This window comes from Osmerus eperlanus, chromosome 14 (assembly GCF_963692335.1).
Source record: "Osmerus eperlanus chromosome 14, fOsmEpe2.1, whole genome shotgun sequence".
Classification (NCBI taxonomy): Eukaryota; Metazoa; Chordata; class Actinopteri; order Osmeriformes; family Osmeridae; genus Osmerus; species Osmerus eperlanus.
Genome location: NC_085031.1, coordinates 11,990,237 through 12,013,598, shown reverse-complemented (window position 1 = coordinate 12,013,598; position 23,362 = coordinate 11,990,237). Strand labels below are relative to the sequence as shown.

At 46.3% G+C, this 23,362-nt stretch overlaps 1 protein-coding gene across 3 annotated transcripts; it reads right to left on the bottom strand.

Annotated features, from left to right (window-relative positions):
• Nucleotides 1–2,069: 2,069 nt before the first annotated feature.
• Nucleotides 2,070–14,590, bottom strand: pcdh10a (protocadherin 10a). Of its 3 annotated transcripts, none has more exons than XM_062478255.1 (5): nt 11,511–14,590; nt 10,672–10,730; nt 10,050–10,156; nt 3,800–4,156; nt 2,070–2,630 (listed from the first exon to the last, which is right to left on the bottom strand). In XM_062478255.1, the coding sequence occupies exons 1-5, from the start codon at nt 14,055–14,057 to the stop codon at nt 2,611–2,613; spliced, it is 3,090 nt and encodes a 1,029-aa protein (XP_062334239.1). In that variant the 5' UTR covers nt 14,058–14,590; the 3' UTR covers nt 2,070–2,610. The 3 variants fall into 3 exon arrangements, with proteins under 3 accessions (XP_062334239.1, XP_062334240.1, XP_062334238.1); XM_062478256.1 differs by having other exon boundaries at nt 3,999–4,156; XM_062478254.1 differs by lacking the exon at nt 2,070–2,630 and having other exon boundaries at nt 3,523–4,156.
• Nucleotides 14,591–23,362: the final 8,772 nt, after the last annotated feature.

The following is a 23,362-nucleotide window of genomic DNA, read 5'->3' as shown; positions in this document are numbered from 1 at the left end:
AAGACTTTTCCTCTAAAGAAAGAGGGATGATGTGGTAGAACAGAGGTGGATGGGAAAGAGAGGTAGAGAAAGATGTCACAACTTGGCTCCTCTGAGGCTTAGACCTAATCCTAGGTAAACCACATGAGCACAAACACATGCATAATCCCGCACACACTGACAAAAGGCTGATGTTTGCTGGGTGAGATCTTAAGCCATCCTAGGGCCCTAGGGAGGGGCTACAGCATGGTCAATATCAGACATTAGATAAACGGAAGCTTTGTGCGTGTGTGTGTGTGTGTGTGTGTGTGTGTGTGTGTGTGTGTGTGTGTGTGTGTGTGTGGGAGGGAGTACAAAGGTTTGTGGACCTTGTGATCACAGCGATCACAGGACCCCCTCTTTGTTGTCTGATGACCCCCCCCCCCCACAATACATTCATGCACAGACTAACACACACGCATGCACGCGCTTATACACACACACGTCCCCATCCAGGGGCAAATACATTCCTATCTCTCCAGCTTGCCTGGCTGTCAAGGAAAAGAAGGTGTTTGGGGAAAAGCGTGTGTGTGTGGTGTGAGCACCATTTTAAGGCTATCCGAAGATTTTTAAAGGCAGTAATATAGGTCAGGGTCTGCTAGAAATAGAAGCAATCCACGCTGGACTTTGGATTTTCTTTTGAACAGAATCCTCTGTTGCATTTGTGTTTGTGAATGGAGACTGCAAGGTGTATTTGATAGTGAGAGGATGGGCAACACAGAGCCTTTTTGGAGCTGGGTGGTTAAAGTGTGGAGAGTGAAATTGCAGCTGCATGATGGTGGAAAAGAAACACACCGCGTTGTAAACTTCAGTTACACTTTTTATTCATCACCTCTCGCCATGTTTGCGTCTGGGTGTGTGTCTGTTTGTGTGTCTGTGTGTGTGTCTGTCTGTCACAGGATTGCAGGCTTGATTGAAGCCTTCCAAGTCTTGATTTCAGTCGTAAAATTGGCCTTTCTTCCTTTCATAGACTCTCATCTTCTGGTGTGTGTGTGTGTGTGTTTGGGAGGGGGGGACAGGACGGGACACATGTCCCTTGGGGTGTAGGACAGGAAGTTAGTGTGTGATTGTGTGAACACCTTTGATGTCTACCTCAGTTGTGATAGTCCCAAGTTTCTGCACATGGACTCAGACTCCACTAAAACACAGCCTTTAGCCTAAACCGCTAGAAAATGCTGCACGTTCCTCTGTACACACATAGAGTCCAACACCTCAAACCTTAAAAACCTGACAACCCAAAAATGACAATCAACAAAAAAAAACATCAACTTAAACCTTGGTTTGATTCAGAGAGGGTGCCCAACTCATCAAAGCCCCCCTCTTGGTTTTTAATACAAGTTGTTTTGAGCACTTGGTATCAGTTCTGATGACATAATCAGTGGATAAGAAACTAACCAATGGTTACACAGTTTCAGAAAAAGTATATCGTATATATAGATATTTATATATAGATTTTATAGTCATTTATACGCTTTAAAATAGCACAGTAAACACTTTGCACACATGATTTAAACCACAAAATGGATCTGGTCTAATAAGTAGGCCAATGTTGCAGAGGGAGGTCATCCCTAAAAGTGTTTAGCGTTCTCTGTATATCTCTGCTGCTGTTTAAGTCAAGGACTGAAGATTCTGAACACGTTGACCACACAGAAAAAGAAAAGAAAAAGAACAACAAAAAAAGTTAAAAAACTGTCCCAAACCGGAGATATTGAATAATAATGCACATTATCATTCACGTTTCTGGTTGATCTTTTTTTTTTTTTTCTCTCCCTCTGGTCTTTTCTTCATACCTGTACAACCTCTGTCCGTGCCTTATCTAAACCTTTACCTGTTCCCATCTCTTTTCTTCTCCATCCCCTTCTTCTTTTCCTTGTTATCTCCTTCTCTCTCCGTCTCACTCTTTCTCTCTCAATCCCTCCTGCCTGTACAATTGGCTTAGTGGTGACAGTATAAACAGCTAAAGGGCTCAGTGAAGTTGAAGTTTGTACAGAAACCTTTTTCAGTTTTTTGTTCCTCTCCATGTAAACAGGCACACACATCTATGGGGGGAGGGGAGTACATTGACCCCCACCCCGTCCACTTTGTTAACATGTCTGTTTCGGTACTCCCGCAAGTCTTTGTCTTACTTTCGTCTCTATCTTTGCTGTAGTTCCTTGCTCCCTGGGTCACTGTCAACCTCCCCAGTCATCCTTGTTGCCTTGGCGTTCACGCAATCTTGTTCACATTTTGCGTCCATGTTGTTAAGCTTTCGCTGCAAGTCTCAGGCCTGCTGAGAAAAAGGAAGGCCTTACATGGTCCTAGAAGCCTAGCAGGAAGTTCCCAAGTCCATCTGCAACTTCCTCCCCCCCACATTCTTGCCAACCTGGCGTCCTACCTTACCCTGTCCGTCCCCCGCCCCCCACCCCTCACCCCCCCACCATCTCCCAAAGCAACATAAACCCAAGTTCTCCATTACAGCTGGGCAAGTATGTTGACAGAGTTCGGAAACAAGACGATGTCCTTGTTGTTTTTTTTGTTTTTGTTTTGTCTCCCTCGTTGGTCTCTCTGCTGTGGGAAGCTCACGCCGTCTCAGACAAGTCCACACGGAAGGAGCTAACAAATCCTTTTGTGGGCTGTGAGGAGAGAAGGCACACTTTGGTTATAACGAAACAACATCCTTCACTAAGGAGAACTCATTGGTTAGCCTACTCTACATTTGAAGCACCATATTGGAAACTTCAAGAAATCTGTCTAGAAAAGCGTTGCTCTGTCTGATTGCTAAGTTACAACTCTTTTAACCTACCCAATACCTTACATGACCTGATGGTAACACATCAGGCAAATGCTTCAAGTAAAGAGTATATCCCAAAATATCTACTTTCACAGACAGTTTAATCAATGTGCATGCATCGTGCATGTTAGCCAAACCAAAGCAACCGAATGAGAAACTGAGCTTTTCTGCCAAGATGAGGCAGAAGTTATAATTAGCTTTTGCACATTTAGCATTACATGCACAAGGGCAGCCAGCGAGAGACTGTAAATATGAGTTAGAACGTGAATAACATCTACATTATCATCATCCTCATGAGCCTTCCTCATCACTGAGGGGGAAAGCAAAAGCAGTATTTACATGCGTTCGAGATGCAAAGCAAATGTGCGGGATTGAAAGCAGGGCACATTTTTTTGACTGACATGATATGTGTAGTGGGTGTTCATGTGGGTGTTGAATTTTCTTATTACAGCTGCTAATCTGAAGAGATTCAGTGACAGGTGTATGCTGAGAACGTGTCAAGATAGAGAAGACACATTTCTTGTCTAGTCTTTGCTTCATGTCGACTCACAAGAAGCATCATAGGAAGGCAGAAGTGATAGAAGGATGAGGGGTTAATGAAAGCAAAAGAAAGAAAAAGGTGGCCACAAATGTTGGTTTAAATCCAAAACATAGTTTTATTTTTTTATTTAAACAAATTGACAATAAATAGAGGTTTTTGAACCTTAGATAATAAAATAGAGGTTTTTGAATTTTGAAAGGGGGCTTGATAGAATATCAGGAATGGGTAGCAGGTTACATTTTTTGAAAAATAGAAAAACTCTAAAAACTAACAAAAGAACACCTTAACAAAAAACTAAAGAAGACATTTTCAAAATATAAACACTTTCTTACTCAAACAGAAAAAGTAAAAAAAAATATGAGTAAACAAACAATGATAGTTCTCAGTTAAGTTAGTGTGACACTGCTAGTATCTGTACTGAACTAGGCCAAAGTCGTATGGTTCTAGCGAGCTGTCATACTGATACTCACAGAGGAAGGTGGGTTTGTACGGGAGGGTTCCTCTCAGGCTATCATACTCTGTCCTCTCTAGCGTGCTGGTGCTGTACTGTGATTGGTGCAGGTGGTTTGACCCTTGACCTTCCTTGCCGAAGGTGGAGAATGACCTATCGGTGGTGGAGGTGGAGGTGGGGAGGTCGGTGGCGGCGGTGACGCGCTCGAGCGCCGGTACCTCGGTGTCGGGCACGGAGTCCATGCCGGGCACGTGCAGGTTGCTGCGATAGTCGGGCCCCTGGCGCCCGTCAGAGGGCACGAAGGCGGGCATCCAGCAGCGGTCCGAGTGGCCCAGGGCTTTACACTCCTCTGTGCAGTTAGAGAAGAGGTCGGCGCCTGTGGAGGCGGACGGGAGGATGAGGACAGAGGGATAAAGGAAGTGAGGGAGATGCAGTGTGGAGGAGGTTGTTGGAGGGAGGGGGGGCGGGTGTTCATGAAATGTTGGATGGAGAAGAAAGGAATGGTGGTGGGAAGGATGGGTGCGAGGCAGAGGAGGGCAGAGCGAGGCGGAGGAGGGCACAGTGAGGTGGGGGAGGGTGGGGGGGAGGGGAGAAGGGATGGGAGGAAAGAGTGAAGAGAGGAATGTAAAGAGAGAGAGAGGGAGTGAGAACGAGAAAAAGATTGTCAGGATATCGGATCGTGAGGCAGATGTCTTCGAAACAAAAGCAAACATGATCTTACAGACTTCGTCTACATCTTTGATGAAGTCAATTATCAGTATTTACAGACTTTCTCATTCATTTAGTGAAATGTGCAATCAAACTGGAATAATATTGCATCAACATGTTCTCCCCTGTCTTTATTTGTTTACAATACATGTTCAAGCACCCAAAGGAAAAGTCTGAAAATGTGTTTCGATTCTGTTTAAACAAAAACGTCAATTTTGCACAGCAATACACCATGAAGGAAGTACTATAATGGGCATAGAGATCTTTTCAATCCCTATTCAATCAAGCCTACTCAAGCTGACAAGGCGTGCAATTGACAATGAGCCCCTGCCAAAAATGATAGCTGGTACTACACACACACACACCAATGAAGACAATACCCGGTATCACAAACAGCCGTCTTAAAAGAACAACGGTGACCTTAATTATGCTCTCTTGGAGAGATGGAACAAAGAAGGGAGAGAAAGATGTGAGAGAGAACGAGATAGAGAACCAGGAATAATGATACCCTCTAGCAATTCCAGTCGTCGGATGGAATGGATTTTTCACTTTTCCCCGCTTCCGACGGCGGTGGGACAATGCTGGAGCGTCGGAATGAGGGGATCAAAGAAGGAGAGGAGCGAGGGAGGGAGAGAGAGGGATAGAAATGGAGGTGCAGGCGGGGGAGAGCATGCTAATCTCTAATCTCTAATTCCCCCTGGCTGAGGGGGCTACAGATCAAAGGGTCTTCTTAGACAAATCTGCCCTGCTGATAATGCTGCTGTTCCTCCACACAGACACACACACACACACATACAGAGGAAGAGAGAGGGACACACACAAGAGCCACTCGAGTACACACATCCATTCAGGCAGGTACGCTTGCACACACTCACACACACTTATCAAAGAGAGAATATAGTCTAAATCTCACTTGGATGCAGAGTTGGATCTAAATCACCAAAACAGAGATGTGAGCCTGGCCTGTAAGGTGATGTGAAATAGCTTTCCTGTTTTCTCTCTCTTTCTCTCATTTACTCACTCAGACACACACACTCCACCTTTCTGGCACACACACACTCTTCGGGCTGTTTATCCCCTGCACCTTGTGTCTCCAGAGAGCAGAGCAGGAAACAAACAAAACCAAACAATGACTGGCAATCATAAAGCTGAACAGTGAATGACCTCATCAAGCACCATACACACGCACACACTTACGTAAATGTGCTCACAGTTACAAATACATCCGCTCAGACACACTCAATTACGCACACGCGCATAAGACAACAACTGCACGCAGCGCAAACAAACAATCTCGTCTTTAATAAGCAATTATCTGCTCTTTTTTTTCTCACCTCTTGTTTTTCCTACTCTTATTACGTCTGTGCTTGTTTCTGGAGTCCCAAAACAGCATGATTTTGCTAATTACATCTTGAGAGAGAGAGAGGGAGAGAGAGAGAGAGAGAGAGAGAGAGAGAGAGAGAGAGAGAGAGAGAGAGAGAGAGAGAGAGAGAGAGAGAGAGAGAGAGAGAGAGAGAGAGAGAGAGAGAGAGAGAGAGTCAGTGAAAGAGTGACAAAACGAGATAGAGATAAAGAGAGATGGCAAGATAGAGATAAAGGAAAAAAAGAGGAGTGAGAGAGGAAGAGAGATGAGAACTGCAGATGTTCTGTGGTGTTCCTCTGTTAGCTGCATCATGGACATCCTCTTTTTCATCCTCCCCTCTTTCCCCCAAAAAACACTGTCCCTTATCGGCCCCTGTGGACGCCCAGACAGGAAATGTCAATATTTGGACAGGAAGTCAGCGTGGCGGGTGGTTTTCACCTGCTGGCTCAGCCAGAGGGACAATGATGAGTGGAGCAGAGACCTCCCAGAGCCAAAGGACTGGACGATGGCTCTTCCTTCTGGAGCCCTGACAAGGCAGGGTGATGGATCAGTCTCCTAGGGCTGAGTCCCCCTCATGCTCACCCCAGCGCGACCGCCTTGAGAGGAGGTCCAAAATGGCTGATAACCCTAACCCTATGGCTTTAATGAATCAACTGACTCAATCCCTTGTTCTGTTCCCCATCATAGCAAAGCACCTATGTGACTGTAATCATGCCGTACTGTGACCTTGATTCTAGTCAGAGATCTGAACCCATTGTTATACCCATCGTGCTATCAATAGGATTATTATACCTGTTGTGCTATCATAGGATTATTATACCTGTTGCGCTATCAGTGGGATTGCATGGTGAGTCTGAGTTGGCCCAGGAAACTTTAGGGTTCTGACTAACCCATGAATTATTCCTGTTGTTTTCTACGGTGATGCTGATTGCGATGTGCGTTTACTAGGAAAGGGGCAGACCATGTTCAGATTGAAAATACTTTACTGGCTTATTTCTGGATTACGGGGCGGCTGTGGCTCAGGGGGTAGAGAGGGTTGTCTGTTAATCGCAAGGTTGGCGGTTCGATCCCCGACTCCTCCAAGGCCATGTGCCAAGTATCCTTGAGCAAGACTCTGAACCCCAAGTTGCTCCCGATGGGCAGGCCGGCGCCTTGCATGGTAGCTCGCTGCCGTCGGTATGTGTGATTGAGAGTATGAATGGGTGAATGAGAGGCAAACATTGTAAAGCGCTTTGAGTACCGTTAAGGTAGAAAAGCGCTATATAAATGCAGTCCATTAAGAAAAGCACTTAATCAAGTCCTTATCAGACTTTTAAAAAGCAGACAAATCTCCATTGATATTTGGGTGAAACTGCAACATTGATCAAGGGAAAACTATGCAGGAGAGGAAACAGGGAAGAACATACCACTGTTATAATCATTACAATCTTGGCAGACCGGGGCTCCACAGAACCTAATGGTCTTTACCGATGCTTCAGTTTAACGGTGCATCGACTGTACACACGCTGTATGAACATTGTACACATTTACAGATTACTCAATCAGGACGGTACCATCGTCTAAAGGATGCCTCTGAACATTGTGTTGCCAGGCGAATACTGGAAGCGACGTTTCCCATGGACGTTATCATGGCGCCAGTGATGCCGAGCCCAAGGGATTCATTTCCAGGGTGTTGTGGCGAAGGAGCGGCTCGTGGCGGCGAACACGAACGCGACGTCGGCCACTACTAATTTACAATCAGCAATCTTAATGCGCCGCCGTGGTGATTTAATTGTGTCATTTGTCACCCCTGTTGTTCATACAAAACAAACGTCAAAGATAATGATCTTTGAAAAGAGAAAGTGAGCAGAAAAAAAAAGAAAAAGACGAAGGAAAAGTGGGGGAAAAAAATAGAAGGTCGCTCCCTTGGTTCTGCCGAAGCTTCTTGGTCCTTCAACACTTTTAAACAAAATCCAATCTCTTTCTCGGATGAATATTTTATCCCCTACTCTTTCACTGATTGTCACATTGTCTTTAGGTCTGCAGGCTAACCTGTCAGCACTGCTTAACTTGATGTCAAAAATAATGAGAGAAACAACAGCTAATTTGAATCCAAATGACGTGTAGAAAAAATAAGAAAAAACGCCCCAAGTGACTAAACACTTTTTATCAATCGATGAAGCTTTAGCTCTCCAAACCAAACGCTTGTAGTTTTGAACCCACTCCAAAGATCTTCTTCTGAATGTATAAGACAGTGTCTACTGCCAACTGATGATATTTACAACAGCCAGCTCTTTTGATTTAGCATCAGGTCAAAGACTTATTTTCTTAAGTGTCACAGGGAGATGGTTGATGGCGTGCCAAGTCTTAAAATGGTTTCTCTCCTGATTTGAAATTCCAGGATGGGGTAAGGTGGCATGTAGCGTCTCAGGATACCGTTAGCCTTGGTGCTAACCTTCATTTGATAATTGCTATGCAAAGGTTCTGGAAATGAATTACTGATCATTGGACTGTAACATAGCACAACGTGCCCTGTAGACAGAATGAAGGATGAGACTTGCTGTGAGTTAGGGACACACACATACAGACACACACACACACACAAACACACACACAAAGCATATCTGAAGCAAAGGTAGCCCAGAAAGCACAGAAACAGTCAGTCACACGCAAAAAGGCTTCAAGCAAAAATTCACCAACAGCCTCTGGTTAGTCAGCCAGCCCCAAGCCACTGGAACATCGCCAACTCCTCCTCCTACCACTCCCTCAATCCAAGCATAACTTCATATACACCTTCCAATGCACTATCTCTGGAGAACTCCAACTCACACACACACACACTCAACCCAAAACACATACGCACACTCACGGCAGCTAATATTTACAAAAGCTTGTGAAACCCGAGTGTTGTCTTCTACCAAACGACAGTAGCCAGGCCTCCTGTGGAGAGGTAAGCTGTTGTCTTCTAAATAAAACACTGAAGCAAATGGTCTGCTCGCTACACATGCAGCTCCAACCAAGCCAAGCAATTATGTCCCCAGTTGGGGGGTGGGTGGGGGTGGATTCAACCACGACCACCCCCCCCCCACCCCCGCTGCCACGGTTTCTAGAAAAGCCTTGCACCAACTCGCCGAGCCAAAGTCTGGATGTTTGTTCTGGGACCTGGGCAACCCAGACTTCATGCCCATCTGGCAGGGTTTTCGAATCCTAACAGGCCGGTGGGTGGGTGGGTGGTGGATGGGGTCATCAAACCACCTTTTGAATCTCTGCACCCCCAGCAGGTCAACACCATCCATTTGTATTCCAACCCATGGTAAGGTGATATTTGGCATCTCTCTGTCTAGACATTGGCAAATGACAGATGTGGCTTTCAATTACTTTAAAGGAAAGGGCAATTCAATAGATATTCGGACTGCGTGCAGCCAGGCAATGCTCTGGTCATCTTATGATCAATAAAATCATTTCAATGTGATTCTGGTTAGAAATGTTGCAAGAGACTGATCTATGAGGAACTATGAATCCAATACGCTATGATCTGATTGTCTCCATACTAACCAATAACAACAAGGTTGAGTGTGTGTACACGTGTGTGTGCCTGCATGGGTGACAAAAGGTCAAGACTGGGGCAAGGTCAATTCAGTTTATGTAATCCATTCCAAATAGAAATGGGAACAATTCCAGAAACAAAAGTTACATATAATTGTTATTGTTTAAATATATATACATAGTACATTGACTTCTGGTGAAATCCAATATATTTGAGCAAGGCTAACTATATTGGCGCATTGCTGCGTTGCCCTACAGCACACAAAAAGCAAACTTTAATCTCGTTCAGATAACTCATTACGTTGCTTCCAAATGTGTCAGTCATTTATCTCCTATATTCTCTTTCCCCGCGGACATGTTTAGGCGTATTGATTTGCGCAAGCGAGAAAAAAAAGAAAAGAAAAGGCATTATCGCTGCCTGCAGTTGCTGTCCTTTCAGCACCACAGCATGGGGAGAAAGAGAGAGAGAGCGGATGTAATCCACTGAATCTGTCTCTCGTTCACCCATTGTGAAACACAATCAACACCTCGAGCCTGTTTCATATTCACGCCAGCCAACGACCGGAGAAACCTCAAATTAAGAAAATTAAAAGTCACCAGTCCGCACCGCGACACCGGCATTAGCCCTCCACAAACAGGGAGCTGCGTAATGGGGTAATTATGGTGAACTCACCGGCCGAGTGACCCCGGTTGGTGGCGTCGTGGTCACTGTCCCCTTGTTCGCTGTCCCCGTGTCCGCTATCTTTAGAACTGACAATGTCCGCCTCCTGGAATGCAGAACTGGAAAGCGAAATGGAGAAGAGGGGAGAGAGATTGTTGTAAAAAAAAGGGGGCGGGGGGCGGGGGTATGAGTCGGGGAGGGGGGTGAGGATGAAAAGAAGGGGGTGAGAAAGGGAGGGAGAGAGAGCGAAGCCAGTCAGAAATTGACACCATATTACTGTAATGCTTTCACGGTGGCCATCAAGTTTCTAAATTGGATGTTACACTTGACATGCAATAAAAACCAGCATCAAGGCTTAATAGGCGCGCAAATCTGTCAGTTATGGGACACGAGCCAAATTGGAGATAAACGTTCTATGGATATTTTAGAGTGACAGCCCGGTATGGAATATTGAATAACATGGTTTATGTCTGCAGTGTAAACCCCGTGTAATATTTGGAATGTTATGGAACATGTATGTGCGAATCCGTGTGGGTGTTGTGTTGTGAATGCAACTTGAACAAAAACACAGAAATAAATAAAAGCTTTGGGGGATTTTGAGAATGTTGATTTGCCTTTTACTGTCATTTCTCACCTGTTCACGCGCCTAGGCCTGTCGACCAGGTAACTGAGTTCTGCCCGTTGGTGTTTCGTCTGAAAGAATCACATTTTAATACATGTTAAACACATCCATTTCACCTCATCATCAAAGTTGATACACAATTTATGTTTAGACTATTATGCTATGGAAAGACGCAAAGACGCCCTTGAAGGGAGCAGGACAGTGACATTTCATGTTATTGACTCTCCCTTTCTCCCTCTCTCTATCCGGGGTGTGGGGAGTGGGTTAGGGAGGCGATTGAATGCGTAAATGATTGAGCCAAACGGCGCCGCAACTGAACAACCTTTGTTCACGGTGCTGCTATGTGGTGCCGTGCGCGGCATACTTAACACGCAGCATTAACTACTGAGTGCCCGGCTGCCCTCCGCTCAGCCGCAGTCAACAAGCCCTGCAGGCCTGCGGCGCTGTGAGCAGGGAGACGCACAGATTCAAACCAATAACCTGATTGGTTTATGGAAATTACGCACGGACTGATGGGGGGAGGAGTAAATGAAATTGAACTGGCATGATTCAAATGATAGTATATGTTACTGAATAAAATAGTCAAAATAATGTTATGTTATGAATATAATTTTCGAATAGAAGGATGGACGTTTGATATGCACGCTCATCGATTACTTTTTACCGTAATGAAAGAAGAACTGGTCTCGCCTGACACCTGTATCTATTTTGCAACCTGTTAAACTCATGAGATTAAAACAGTCCCATCTACAAATTAATTATTTACGCCTCAACAGGCCATGAATCACTTTCGTCCTCGTACGTTGCGCATGAGGTAAAGAAAATATGGCACACAATGAGTCAGAACGTACCTCATTGGAGAGGATGCTGCCATTAGAAATTATGTCCGGTTGCTGGTCACTGTATCCTGTGACAATTGCCCCGCACGGGTTGGTGTGGTCGGTGTCAGTGCTCCTAGAAGGGCTGCATGGTTTCAGGAACATTAGATCCGTCTTGGCGGACTCTGGTGTCAGACACACCTGATAGCAGTATGAATTCTGGTTCTGGTGGTGATGGGACCCAAATCCGCCGCCCACGCCGCCCACCCCGGATTCCTCCACGGGCACCTGCCCAACCGGACCGACCCCTGACGTCACGTTGGTGCTTTGGACAAGCATGATGTCTGACTTGCTCAGCTTCTTCTGCTTCCGTCCGCGAGCCTGGCGGCTGCAGCACGAGCTACAACACAGACAGCATTCTCCCGCGAGGAGGCACGTGTACAGGTTCAGTTTTTTGTCCTTCTGACAGCGCACGGCCAAAACAATCATGGCGAGCAGGAAGATGAAGGAGACAGAGCCCAGGGCGATGATGAGGATAAGGGTGAGGTCAAGAGAGGTCTCCTTGGACTTGGCAGTGGAGCCCCTGTCCCCGCTGCGGCCTTCAACCACGCTATCCACCAGGATGACGCTCACACTTGCCGAAGAGGAGAGGGGTGGCTGCCCATGGTCTCTTATCTCGATCAACAGGTCATAGGAGCCCTGGGGGTCCCGTTTAGTGGACACCCGCCTGGCAGTCCTTAGCTCCCCCGTCCTCCAGTCCATACGGAACATACCCATCTCGTTCCCCCGTAGTATGCTGTAGGACAGTCGTGCGTTCTCGCTGTCATCCGCGTCCATGGCAACGATGCGTGTCACCAGGTAACCAGGCTCTGCCGAGCGCGGTAGGTGCTCTTTAGCAGTTCCGTTTTTACCGATTGGGGAAATAACCGAGGGCGGGTTGTCATTCTGGTCTACGATGATAACGTCTACTGTGGCGTTGGAGGAGAGCTCGGGGTTTCCGGAATCTTTAGCTTGGACCATAAAACTAAACTCCTTCAGTTGTTCATAGTCAAAGGAGCGCAGAGCGTATAGGTAGCCAGTGTCTTGATTGATTGACACGTATGTGTCCACGGACATGCCCTGGATGTCACACTCCAATATGGAGAAGGTAATAACGGCGTTTGGCCCTACGTCAGGGTCCAAAGCGCTCACAGCGTGGATAAAGGCGCCAGGTACGTTATTCTCTGTCACGTACACTGCATAAACCGGCTGCGTAAACCGGGGTGCGTTGTCGTTCTCGTCCGAGACATGGACTTTGATGGACTTGCTCGTAGCGAGTGAGGGCAGCCCCTTATCTTTGGCCACCACAGTGATTGTGTATGAGTCTGTGTTCTCCCTGTCTAACGGTCCGTCCGTGACAATGGTGTAGTAATTTTTAAACGACGACTTAAGTTTGAACGGCACATCTCCTTGTATTTCGCAGGTCATCAGTCCGTTTTCACCAGAGTCCCGGTCCGTGACGCTGAAGAGCGCTATCACTGTGCCCGGGGCATCTTGCTCGCTCACAGACTCCGTCACCGTACTGAAACTGATCTCCGGTGTGTTGTCATTTACGTCCACGAGCTTTACCAGCACTTTACAGTGCGCGGGGACAGCATTTGGACCCAGGTCCTTCGCCTGAACGTATATCTGGTGCGTATTGCTCTCCTCATAGTCCACCTCTCCAGCTACCTCTATCCGTCCAGTTCTGGCGTCGATATTGAATAGGTCCTTTATCCGTGGTGCGTTGTGACTGCTGAAGGAATACACCACCTCTCCGTTCTGTCCCTCGTCTACATCCGTGGCGTTTAACTGAATTACCAGCGTTCCCATGGGAGAATTCTCCCGAAGGTTTACTGTGTATACTGACTGGTCAAACGTGGGCGCGTTATCGTTGGAATCCAGAACTTTAACCACTAAGAGAGCGGTGCCAGTCCGCTGTGGTATCCCTCCATCCACGGCCGTGAGTACGTACCGGTGCACCGCCTGCTGCTCCCGGTCTAATGGTTTTTCCAGCACCAGCTCAGCGAATTTGTTTCCATCGCTCTGCGTCTGAACGTCCAGGTAAAAGTAGTTATTGTTCGTTATGGCATATGTATTGAGCGCGTTCGTGCCCACGTCAGGATCGAATGCGTTCTCCACGGGGAAGCGGGTACCGGGGATGGCACTCTCTGATATCTCCACGGAAATATCGGTCTCGGGAAAACGGGGGGGATTGTCGTTGATATCCAGAACCTCGATCTCCACCCGAAAAAGCTCCAGCGGACTTTCCAAAAACACTTCCAGATGCAGTAGGCACGGAGTGGTCTGCTTACATATCTCCTCGCGGTCGATTTTCTCCTTGACTAATAGCGCCCCGTTCTCCAGATTCACTTCCAAGTACGGATTCCTCGAGCTGGGCACAGTCTGGAAACGGCGAGAGGAAAGTTTTGTGATGTCCAACCCCAAATCCTCCAATAAATTTCCAACCACGGTCCCCGGTTCCTGCTCCTCCGGGACGGAGTAATGCAGCTGGGAAAGCGCTCCGTCCAGGATGGAGACCAGGATTAGTAACAAAATCATCTCCACTTCCTCTCTCAAGTGCACTTGAATACAAAAAATAAATAAAACAATATTATTCCGTTTTACTATGATGAGTGAACATCTCCTGTCGATTCTGTCCGTAGAAAGGCAAACGACACAGCAATAAGGGTGCCAAAATCTGAAATTCCTCTTCTCTGCGTCGTGTCAATCGAAAACCATGCAGTTTGAGTCGTCAGAAACACAGCCATTTGATCTACGCTTCTTCTTTTAATCAATTCTGCCCCGGTCTGTGAGTTTTGGCTTTGGCGCAAACATTGCAGCGCGAGAGAGGAAGAGAGCCAAGACGCACATATACACTCCTCTTGTAAAGAGGACTGGTAAAGTCAGAACTAAAAATATCAAATTCCACACGAATAGATAGGAAATAAATAAACCAGCATAATCGCACGACACTGCACTGGATTTGCAAACGCTGTGTGTAAATACGGTCAATATTTTGACTTTCTCTCACTGGGTGCGTCTATGTATTCACTGAGTCTCTGCACTCTGAGGGCTGACGATCCGATCTAGTCCGCTCCTGGAAGGCGAGTGAGGGGAGTGGGGTTGGTTTTACACACAGCTACCATCCCACCAGCCAATGATGGCCCCAAACACCAAGCAAGGTTACACCTGATTGGGTCACATCCACGCCAGCCACAACGCACAGCGGACAGTTCTAATAATATAACCAGTTAAGTGCTCCTCCATCCCGAGCCTCGGTAGCCTAAATGGAGTGAAATTAAATGTTTTACACGACCTGTGAATTTGAAAGTCGGACCAGTAGTGACAGGTATCAGATGTATTCAGTATGTCGCTTACACACGCATCGGTTACTTCACTATTCAGGGAATTTTAAAACGGAGACTATTTAGAAACCATGTAATGGCGTTCGTTCTAAGAACTAATAAGAATATTTGCCAAAGATGGGCTATTCCCAGATTAGCCGCTCTACCCTTGTGGAATAGATTTCGAATAAATCATTTCAACAGTAGGCCTACAGTACAAAAAGTGCTGGTTGTATATCATGGTTACACTGTAACAATGTCACTCACTGAATGAATTAATGTTGAGCAAAGAGAACAAAATATTACACGCCTCTCTCTCTCTCTCTCTCTCTCTCTCTCTCTCTCTCCGTCTCTCTCTCTCTCTGTCTCTCTCCGTCTCTCCGTCTCTCCGTCTCTGTCTACGTCTCTCTCTCTCAGACACACACATTCTCTTTCTCACATTCAGGCACACATTGTCTAGACTACATGATGATGATCCATTCTCCCCATGACTCAATTAATAGTAGTGCCCGTTCACTCTCATTTAAGACATGTTGAATGTTTCGAAGGTACCATTCGATCTCGGCGCCCATCTGTTCTATCGTCCACAATAGGGGAACCTGCCCGTCACAATTGTAGACGCGGCCAGGGCTCGGGACCGTGGCCAAGCCCAAGCCAAGCCCTCTGCCTTCACCCGCCCTCTAGTGGCCGATATTCATGTTATTAACATGACCCGCACGCACGCACGCACGGCGAACGTCTATTTCTCCTACTTACTGTACATTTACACTTACACCCGCCACCCACACACACACTTGAGCGGTCACACGCACACTAATTAATACCCTATTCATACAATTCGAAGACAGTTGGATATTTGTTTTGCCTTAACACACCTTGGGTAGTCAATGACCTGGAACCAAAATAAGATAGTATATATTGTCAAAGTCTATGTTATTTGTCTTTATCGCCCTTATGATATGTATTCCAACATCTGACCAAGTTCACACAGGAGTTGTGGAGATTCAGTTCAATGTAGCATTTGGACTTTTACTGAGATAATCACCAACTCTAGCTCATGTTAGTTCCTCTATCTTCCTTCTTTCGTCATTAACTCGTTCCCCCGACCAAGCCGTGATTTCATCATACACTCATTTAATTTCACGAAGCATGAATCAATATGCAAATTATATGGTTTTGACGTATACAGAGAAGGTCTCTGATGGTACACCCCGCGACCTATGTATTGAATCATGATAAATGGATGAAAGCCTGGCGTTGACGTTAATTACACTAGCATGCGCTTCCAATTCCATATTTAATAGACGCCAACAATATAAGCTACACGTAATAGAAAAAGATGCTGGCTTTAATGGGCGAGATGGGATTAAGTTATTCTGTTTGAGGACCTCAAGACACTAGTCTAACAAACAAAGCGAAGACGTTAGATTAATTATTATAGACGTCGGGGCTGAATCGGTGTGTGACAAAATCGAGCAGACAGTCGAGTAGAGTGATATGGTGGCGAATCGGAGAGCCGGCGCATCCCCGAATAGATAGGGAGAAGGAAGAACGGGACATTTTCCCAACGTTCCAGAGACCAATATCGCCCCCTAGCGAGTGGTAGCTCTGCCCTGTTGACGGTGGTCAGTGAATAGATGAAATTGCACTGAGCGCTGACCTAAAATCAGTTTAATATTCTCCCACTATGTTAAACCGGGGATTCAGGGAAAGTAACTGACCCGAGGTTTGTGTTTGGTGGGATCCCGATATCTTTCGTTTTATTAACTAGGACCCGTATTATGTGGTTATTATCCTTTCGATATGAGGGCATGTATAATTTAGTGACTCTAAAATGACAAATGCGGACATCATTTTTGACGAATGATGTCATAACCGAAGTGGGTGTGAAGGACTGACTAGTCATAAGGATGGGGAGTTGAAGGGTGCAATAACGGGCTCAACTGGACATCAATATTTAATGTTAGGAACAAAAAAAGCAATTAAGATGTCATTATCAGAGTTAGTGCCAGAGGATACAACTTAAAAGTCCTTGTGCAGCTGCCAGCCCATATTCAACATTAGTTAGGGCTCGGTTTGATGTTGTAATACTGAATTGGTTGTGGAGTAGACTGGTAAGGTGCCTTTAATGCACAGGTCTGTAAGAGCGGAAGTGAAGTGCACTGCACTCCACCAGTCTCCAGTTCAAAAGTCTGCTCTTCACTGATCGTGATTTTCCACAATGCAAATACAAGCAACTCAATCGCTACCAAGACGAAACTTTTGACACCTAGGTTGTCTATGTAGGCCAAATATTGACGAAGATTTAGGGGTGTGAAGAGAAACAATAATAATAATAATAATATATATGTGAGAGAACAAAGGTTGTGCCCTTGCCGAAGGCAAAGCACACCCAATAATCAATTCATGAAAGTATAGAAAACAGGACATAGCAGAACGGTTAGAAAATAAAAGCAGGAAAAAAAGAAGGTGTCCGAAGTTCTTTCAGTACAAGCCGTGTCACTGTCCATCCCTGTCAATGGTGCAGTGTTGTGTTGTAAAGTAAGGAGGGAAAGGGATACTGTATGTACCACCCCAGGCCCTGAGGGTGTGTGCTTAGTGACTGGGGGAGACAGCTGAAAAGGGACCCCCTGACCCCCACACCATCAGTCTGCATGATGGATGGATGGATGGAGGGGGACCAGGAGGATGGACGGAGTGAGGGATGATATCACAACAAGGTTGGCCCTGTATTCAAGCAGCTCACATCTCTCTACAAAAATAGAGAAATATTTCACAGTAGACATTCCCACGGAGAGAAGAACATTCTTTCTTTTTAGTGTCCACATTCACAGAAGTACACTGCAGTTCCAGAAATGTCTCAATAAGCAGTCTCCAACGTCTCTCTCTCTGTCTCTGTCTGTCTGTCTCTCTCTCTCTCTCTCTCTCTCTCTCTCTCTCTCTCTCTCTCTCTCTCTCTCTCTCTCTCTCTCTCTCTCTCTCTCTCTCTCTCTCTCTCTCTCTCTCTCTCTCTCTCTCTCTCTCTCTCTTTGTATCTCCTGCACTCTTCCCTCCGGCCCACAGTTTGGTCATGCAGTCCCCTCCCCTGACATAGCTCTTGCAGACAGAACCTCCAGCAGTCCCCCCGACATGAAAGCAATCTGTGTACTCATATTCATGTCTTTCTGGAACTGATCTCTCTCTATCTAATGTAGCTGTCCCTAGGACCCGCCCCCGTCTCCCCAATGGCTCTGTCTCTTCCAAGCGGACGGCTCCCAGTGAGTTGCCGGGTCCGCTTTTGATTGACACTTAGACAGGCGGGAGGATGATGGGGGTGGGGTGTGTGTGGGAGGGGTGAATGTTAGCAGGGTCAGAGGGACTCAGGAGGTCGATGCCTTAGACAGTCGGGCGGTTTGGGAGGAGGAGGTGGGGAGGAGCAGGGTTTGGAATTGGGGGTGTTCTATGAGATCTTTTGAAAAATAGATGATGTGGGTAAATGAGTTTGGGCGAGGCTACCCTTTCAGAAATGGGTGTTTATGTTCGATTTCCACGGTTATTGAAGCTGGCACACATTCTCAATAGCTCACACGCATGTGCATGCACACACTCCCTATCCAATCTCATATTGTTTTTGTACGTGGCTGGCATTATAAGCCATAATTGATCTGTGTGTGTGTGTGTGTGTTGGGCCAGTTTCAAGGGACTGTACATGTTTCTGGGAAATAACACTTGAGTGATGTCAAATCTAGGCAGACAGAATGAGGGGCTACTGTGTAGATGGGAGCATGAGATAATGATGAATTCTCAACATTTTTCCCAATTGGCTCCAGTGAAATTAATGCACAAATGATTGACGAACACTGAGTATCGATTACATCTTTTTTGATAAACATGAAATGTAGACAGAAAAATGAGAAGCGTTGTGAAGTCATCATCATTATTAAGGTTTGGGTTGATGGGTAACGTCCAAAAGAGACGTCTCTAGGATGGAAAGTGGGTCGAAATAAACAGTGTTCGTAAACCCTGTGACCAACCTGCCACGAGATGAGGAATGCTACTAAGACCAAAGCCCTAGGTAGTCAATTAAGATCTGCGCTCAGTTTGTGTGTTTGTGTGGTGCGTGCATGTGCACACGCATCCACCGAGCAAGGAGAATTTAGCTAGCTGATATTACAGCTAATTAGGCACATTGAGGTCCCCACAGGCCGAGTGAGACACTGCGGCATTGTGGGATTGTTTAGCTGAGGATCCGGTGTCCTGTTCTAGAACTAGGAGATGAGTAAGGGAGAGAATCGATGGCCGCAGTGTGTGTGTGTCCGTGTTAAACCGGTGCTTCTGTGCTTTGTTGATCAGAGAGTACAGATTTCCTGGGTATCCCCCACATCAAAACACTTTTGTCTTTCACCTCTAGGTAGTGTTGGGGTGAGGAGGGTTCAAAGGCTTGACAGAGAGAGAGAGAGAGAGAGAGAGAGAGAGAGAGAGAGAGAGAGAGAGAGAGAGAGAGAGAGAGAGGGAAACGGAAAGGGTGATGAAATGCCTATAGTAAGGTGAGGGGGCGGGATGGAGGGATGAAGGAATATGGAGAAATTATGTTGACGGTTCAGAGTCATGGGATGGCCATAGAAGGTGAGTGGGAGGGAGGAGCAAACCTCCAAACACACACACACACAGTCAGTGGCGGGCTCCTTACACCTAACTAACAATAAATGGTAGAAAGGAGTGGGTGTTGAATTCAGTAAGGTATGCTTGCACAGCCAACCACAACCATACACTTTCAAAGGGAACACATTCCGAAACCCACACAGGCAAACACAATTCCGAAGCTGACATGACGGCAAACATCAAACAGGCCAGTGCGATATCTTTTTACATCACCATTCAAAGATACTCACACACACACACACACACACACACACACACACACACACACACACACGCACGTCTGTCCGTGATTACCCCAGGAATGGTAATCAACAAGGGGACGATTCATCAGCTGTCACCCCCGCCGTGAAGTTTTAATTAATTACGGTGAGCACGGAGACAAGGTCAGCACGGCGCCCGGCACTGTCGTCGTGCAGCGCTGGGCGCCGCTCCGCCGGATCAATAGCTTCCAAACACGCCTGTGACTCCCTCTCTCTCATTGCGAACCAATGGGAGGGAGTTCATAAAAGAATGGGATGGGGAGATGCACTGTGCTTCATGGCTTTGCCTGCTAAAACAGCAGTCGCTCAGTTGATAGGCATAAGGAGGGCAGTGACACGGTGAGTCCAGGGAGTTTGTGTGTGTGTGTGTGTGTGTGTAGAAGGTCTCCGACGTTACTTCTAGCAGGCCTCCTTTGTGTTCATCAGCGATGCACTGCAGTTCCCGTGCGGTTGTTCTGTCTCACTGTATTTCTCTCCTTCTATCCTCCCCTTTTGCTCCTCTCTCTCTGTCTCTCTTAAAACACAACCCTTCCTCTCTCCTCCCTGGTTCTGTCTCCAACGGACCACCGGGGCTCTTGAACATGAGAGGAGAAGCTGTTGTTTTTTTGTTTGGGGGGCCATCACCCCCAGTGTATTAGTTAAAGGGTGTGTAGGCCACCGCAAACCACGCCTGCATAACTAACAATTTGTTTGCTCTCTTTCTCTCTCTCTCTCTCTCTCTCTCTCTCTCTCTCTCTCTCTCTCTCTCTCTCTCTCTCTCTCTCTCTCTCTCTCTCTCTCTCTCTCTCTCTCTCTCTCTCTCTCTCTCTCTCTCTCTATCCCCCCCCCCCCCCTCTCTCTCTCTCTCTCTCTCTCTCTCTTTCAGCTCACACCCTTGCCTGACGGGTCGCAGGATTGTTAAGCGAAATGAAGTGGTTGCACTCCAAAAGAGCATGAGACCTTCACTTTATTATGAAGTGCAAAGGTAAGAAAGCACTAGAGACACCCCACGCAATGCTACGCATCACAAACAGTGTGGGGGCGGGCGAGACCGACAGAGAGTAGGAGAAAGACAGGGGGGAATAGATGGATAAATACAGAGAGAGAGAGAGAGAGAAGACAGAGAGAACTGTATGCATTATTCAAGGCGGAGAGGAGCACAGACGATTGATTAAATGGAAATACGATTCTTATCAGTGATCTCTGAGGACACGGGCCTTTACTCCTCCCATACGTCACTGTCTGATTGGATAATGCCATGACTGACAAGCAGGGCGTGTAGTGTCCATGCGTATGCATGTGGACATCGACTGAAATAGGATAGTTTCATTTTTCCGATGACGATATGGTCTCACTGTCTACAGCATGACTGCTTGTAATGTATAACATAATTTGTATGGGCTCTCCAATGATAAAGAATATTACATTTTTTGATTATACGCAATTTAACTTGTACTGAGAATTAGCTGCATGCTAACGCAGAATCACCAAACTGAAAGGAAATGGAACATGGATCTGTGACTATACTTGGTTTCCAGTAGGATCTCTTTCTGCTTTGTACCTGCTGTGGGTTTTGCAAGTGAGGGATATTAAGGGATGGGATGGAGAGTTGGTGCTTCTTATGTGCCGATATTGACAGATACAGTGGGATGTTTGACTCTGAGGGGCTTAGCTGGTCCAGGGTGCATTAAACCGAGGAGAGCCAAGGGCAGATACTCTAGTGTCTGATGTCTAGATATCACACATGCACACGTGAACACACGTTCTCTCTATTTATCCCTCTCTTTAACACATCCACACATTTTTCATTATTTCTCTCTCTCTCTGTCTCTTTCTCTCTCTCTCTCTCTCTCTCTCTCTCTCTCTCTCTCTCTCTCTCTCTCTCTCTCTGTCTCTCTCTGTCTCTCTCTCTCTCTCTCTCTCTCTCTCTCTCTCTCTCTCTCTCTCTCTCTCTCTCTCTCTCTCTCTCTCTCCATCTCTCTCTCTCTCATCACACACACACACACACACACACAATCACACACACACACGCACAGCAATCCTCTGAAACAAATCCTACCTGGATTTCAGCCTGGATGGCATGGACTTAACCCCCTGGTGGTCTGCAGTGAAGAAACACATCCCTATCCCCTCTCCCTCTGCACCTCCTTGGGGTTAGGGTGGGGGAAGGGTAGGTATCACCCAACCTCTCAGAGAACCCGAACACACTCGGCCAACACTATTCCACCCCTTCCTCAGCTCACATGCACACTCCTCTCCCAGCATTTGGCGGTCAGGCACCAGGAAGGCGCTGTGGAGGTTGATTTTTTGAAGCAAGCTTCCCCAGGTGGGTGTTCTGAAGGGGGTAATGGCTCCTTAAATTGTCGTAGAGGTGATGGGCACAGGCGGTGCGAAATACTGGATGGAAGATTGAATCATAGAGAGTGGGTATATCAAAGTGGTCTGGGGAGGTGTGACACCCTCTGAGCTTGGTGAATGGGAAACTAATTGAAGAAAACTTGTGAGGAACATGTGATTAGGGGGAATAGGGCTGTCCGGCACTCTTATGAAGCTTGAAATGTGTCAAGACTTAAGTACCAAATGCAGGCTGCAACTGGAAGTACTCTGAGGAGATGAGAACTTCACGTCGACTGTAGAAAGTGCAAAGTATCACCAAATGTGTTTATATCTTTCCTTATGTCACTCCCAAGAATTCAAGGTTCAACAATACATTCAAAAGCTACAGTAACTCAGGTAGACTAAGATAACAAACATAACTATTGAAAAATATTTACTGAGACCCTGACTTTAAGTGATGACTGTGAATCTTTAGCAAGTGGCATATTTGCAGAGTGGAAAAGCTGTTAGCATGAGTATCAGTTAGCATGTGTTGCTATCAGAGGGAGGGAGGTAGGCACGCTGGCATGCTTCATCTGTTAGGTGATCAGCCATGCAGTGGAAAGATTAGATGTGCCACCTGCTCCCCTGCGCTAACAACAAATGAGCTAGCGTAAGCCCAATGTAGCACTTTTGCTACAGTGCACTACCTTGGAATGGGGTTATTGGGGGTTAGCCCGATATAGCAAATACTACGTTATCTGAATTTGTTTCCAGGAAATCAAAGTTAGCCAGTTTCAGAATTTTTACATTCATTAAAGCTAATTCAGCCAAATGGGGCATTTGCCAACATGGCACATTTTTATATATTTGTAAAAAGTATGCCTTTACTGGTTTAACCACTCCATGCCACATACTTTGCATAACTCAGGCCCTTCTCTATCTGGCTTTATCAAAGTAATAAAAGGGAAGATTAAAATGTCTTCGCTAGTGCAATTCAGGCATGAAGCATTCTCTACCTGTTTATACTATTCTGTTCTTTCTTCTGGAAAGGAGAATCCAGAGACAACACCATAAAAAGAACAGACTAATTAGCAGCAGTCAAGATCATACCCTAACTTCCATTCCATTAGCTCCTTCTGCTGACTCATCTTTTCTTGTTCTGCTTTGAAACCTCAGAATAGAAAGTGTCATGTTGTTCAATTGCATTAACCAATACATCAAGTCGAATTAGCATCGTCGCCTCACACCTCTCCCACATCTACCTCCCCCTCATCTACCTCGTCTACCCTCATCTACCCCCCCCCCCACACACACACACACA

Excerpts from the sequence above, each read along its gene's own strand:
- pcdh10a (XM_062478254.1), bottom strand. The coding sequence starts at position 14,057 with ATGATTTTGTTACTAATCCTGGTCTCCATCCTGGACGGAGCGCTTTCC. Across the intron at positions 10,731-11,510 it reads GCAGCATCCTCTCCAATGAG|ACGAAACACCAACGGGCAGA; the intron begins GTACGTTCTGAC and ends TGATTCTTTCAG. Across the intron at positions 4,157-10,049 it reads CAACCGGGGTCACTCGGCCG|GCGCCGACCTCTTCTCTAAC; the intron begins GTGAGTTCACCA and ends CCGCCTCCACAG.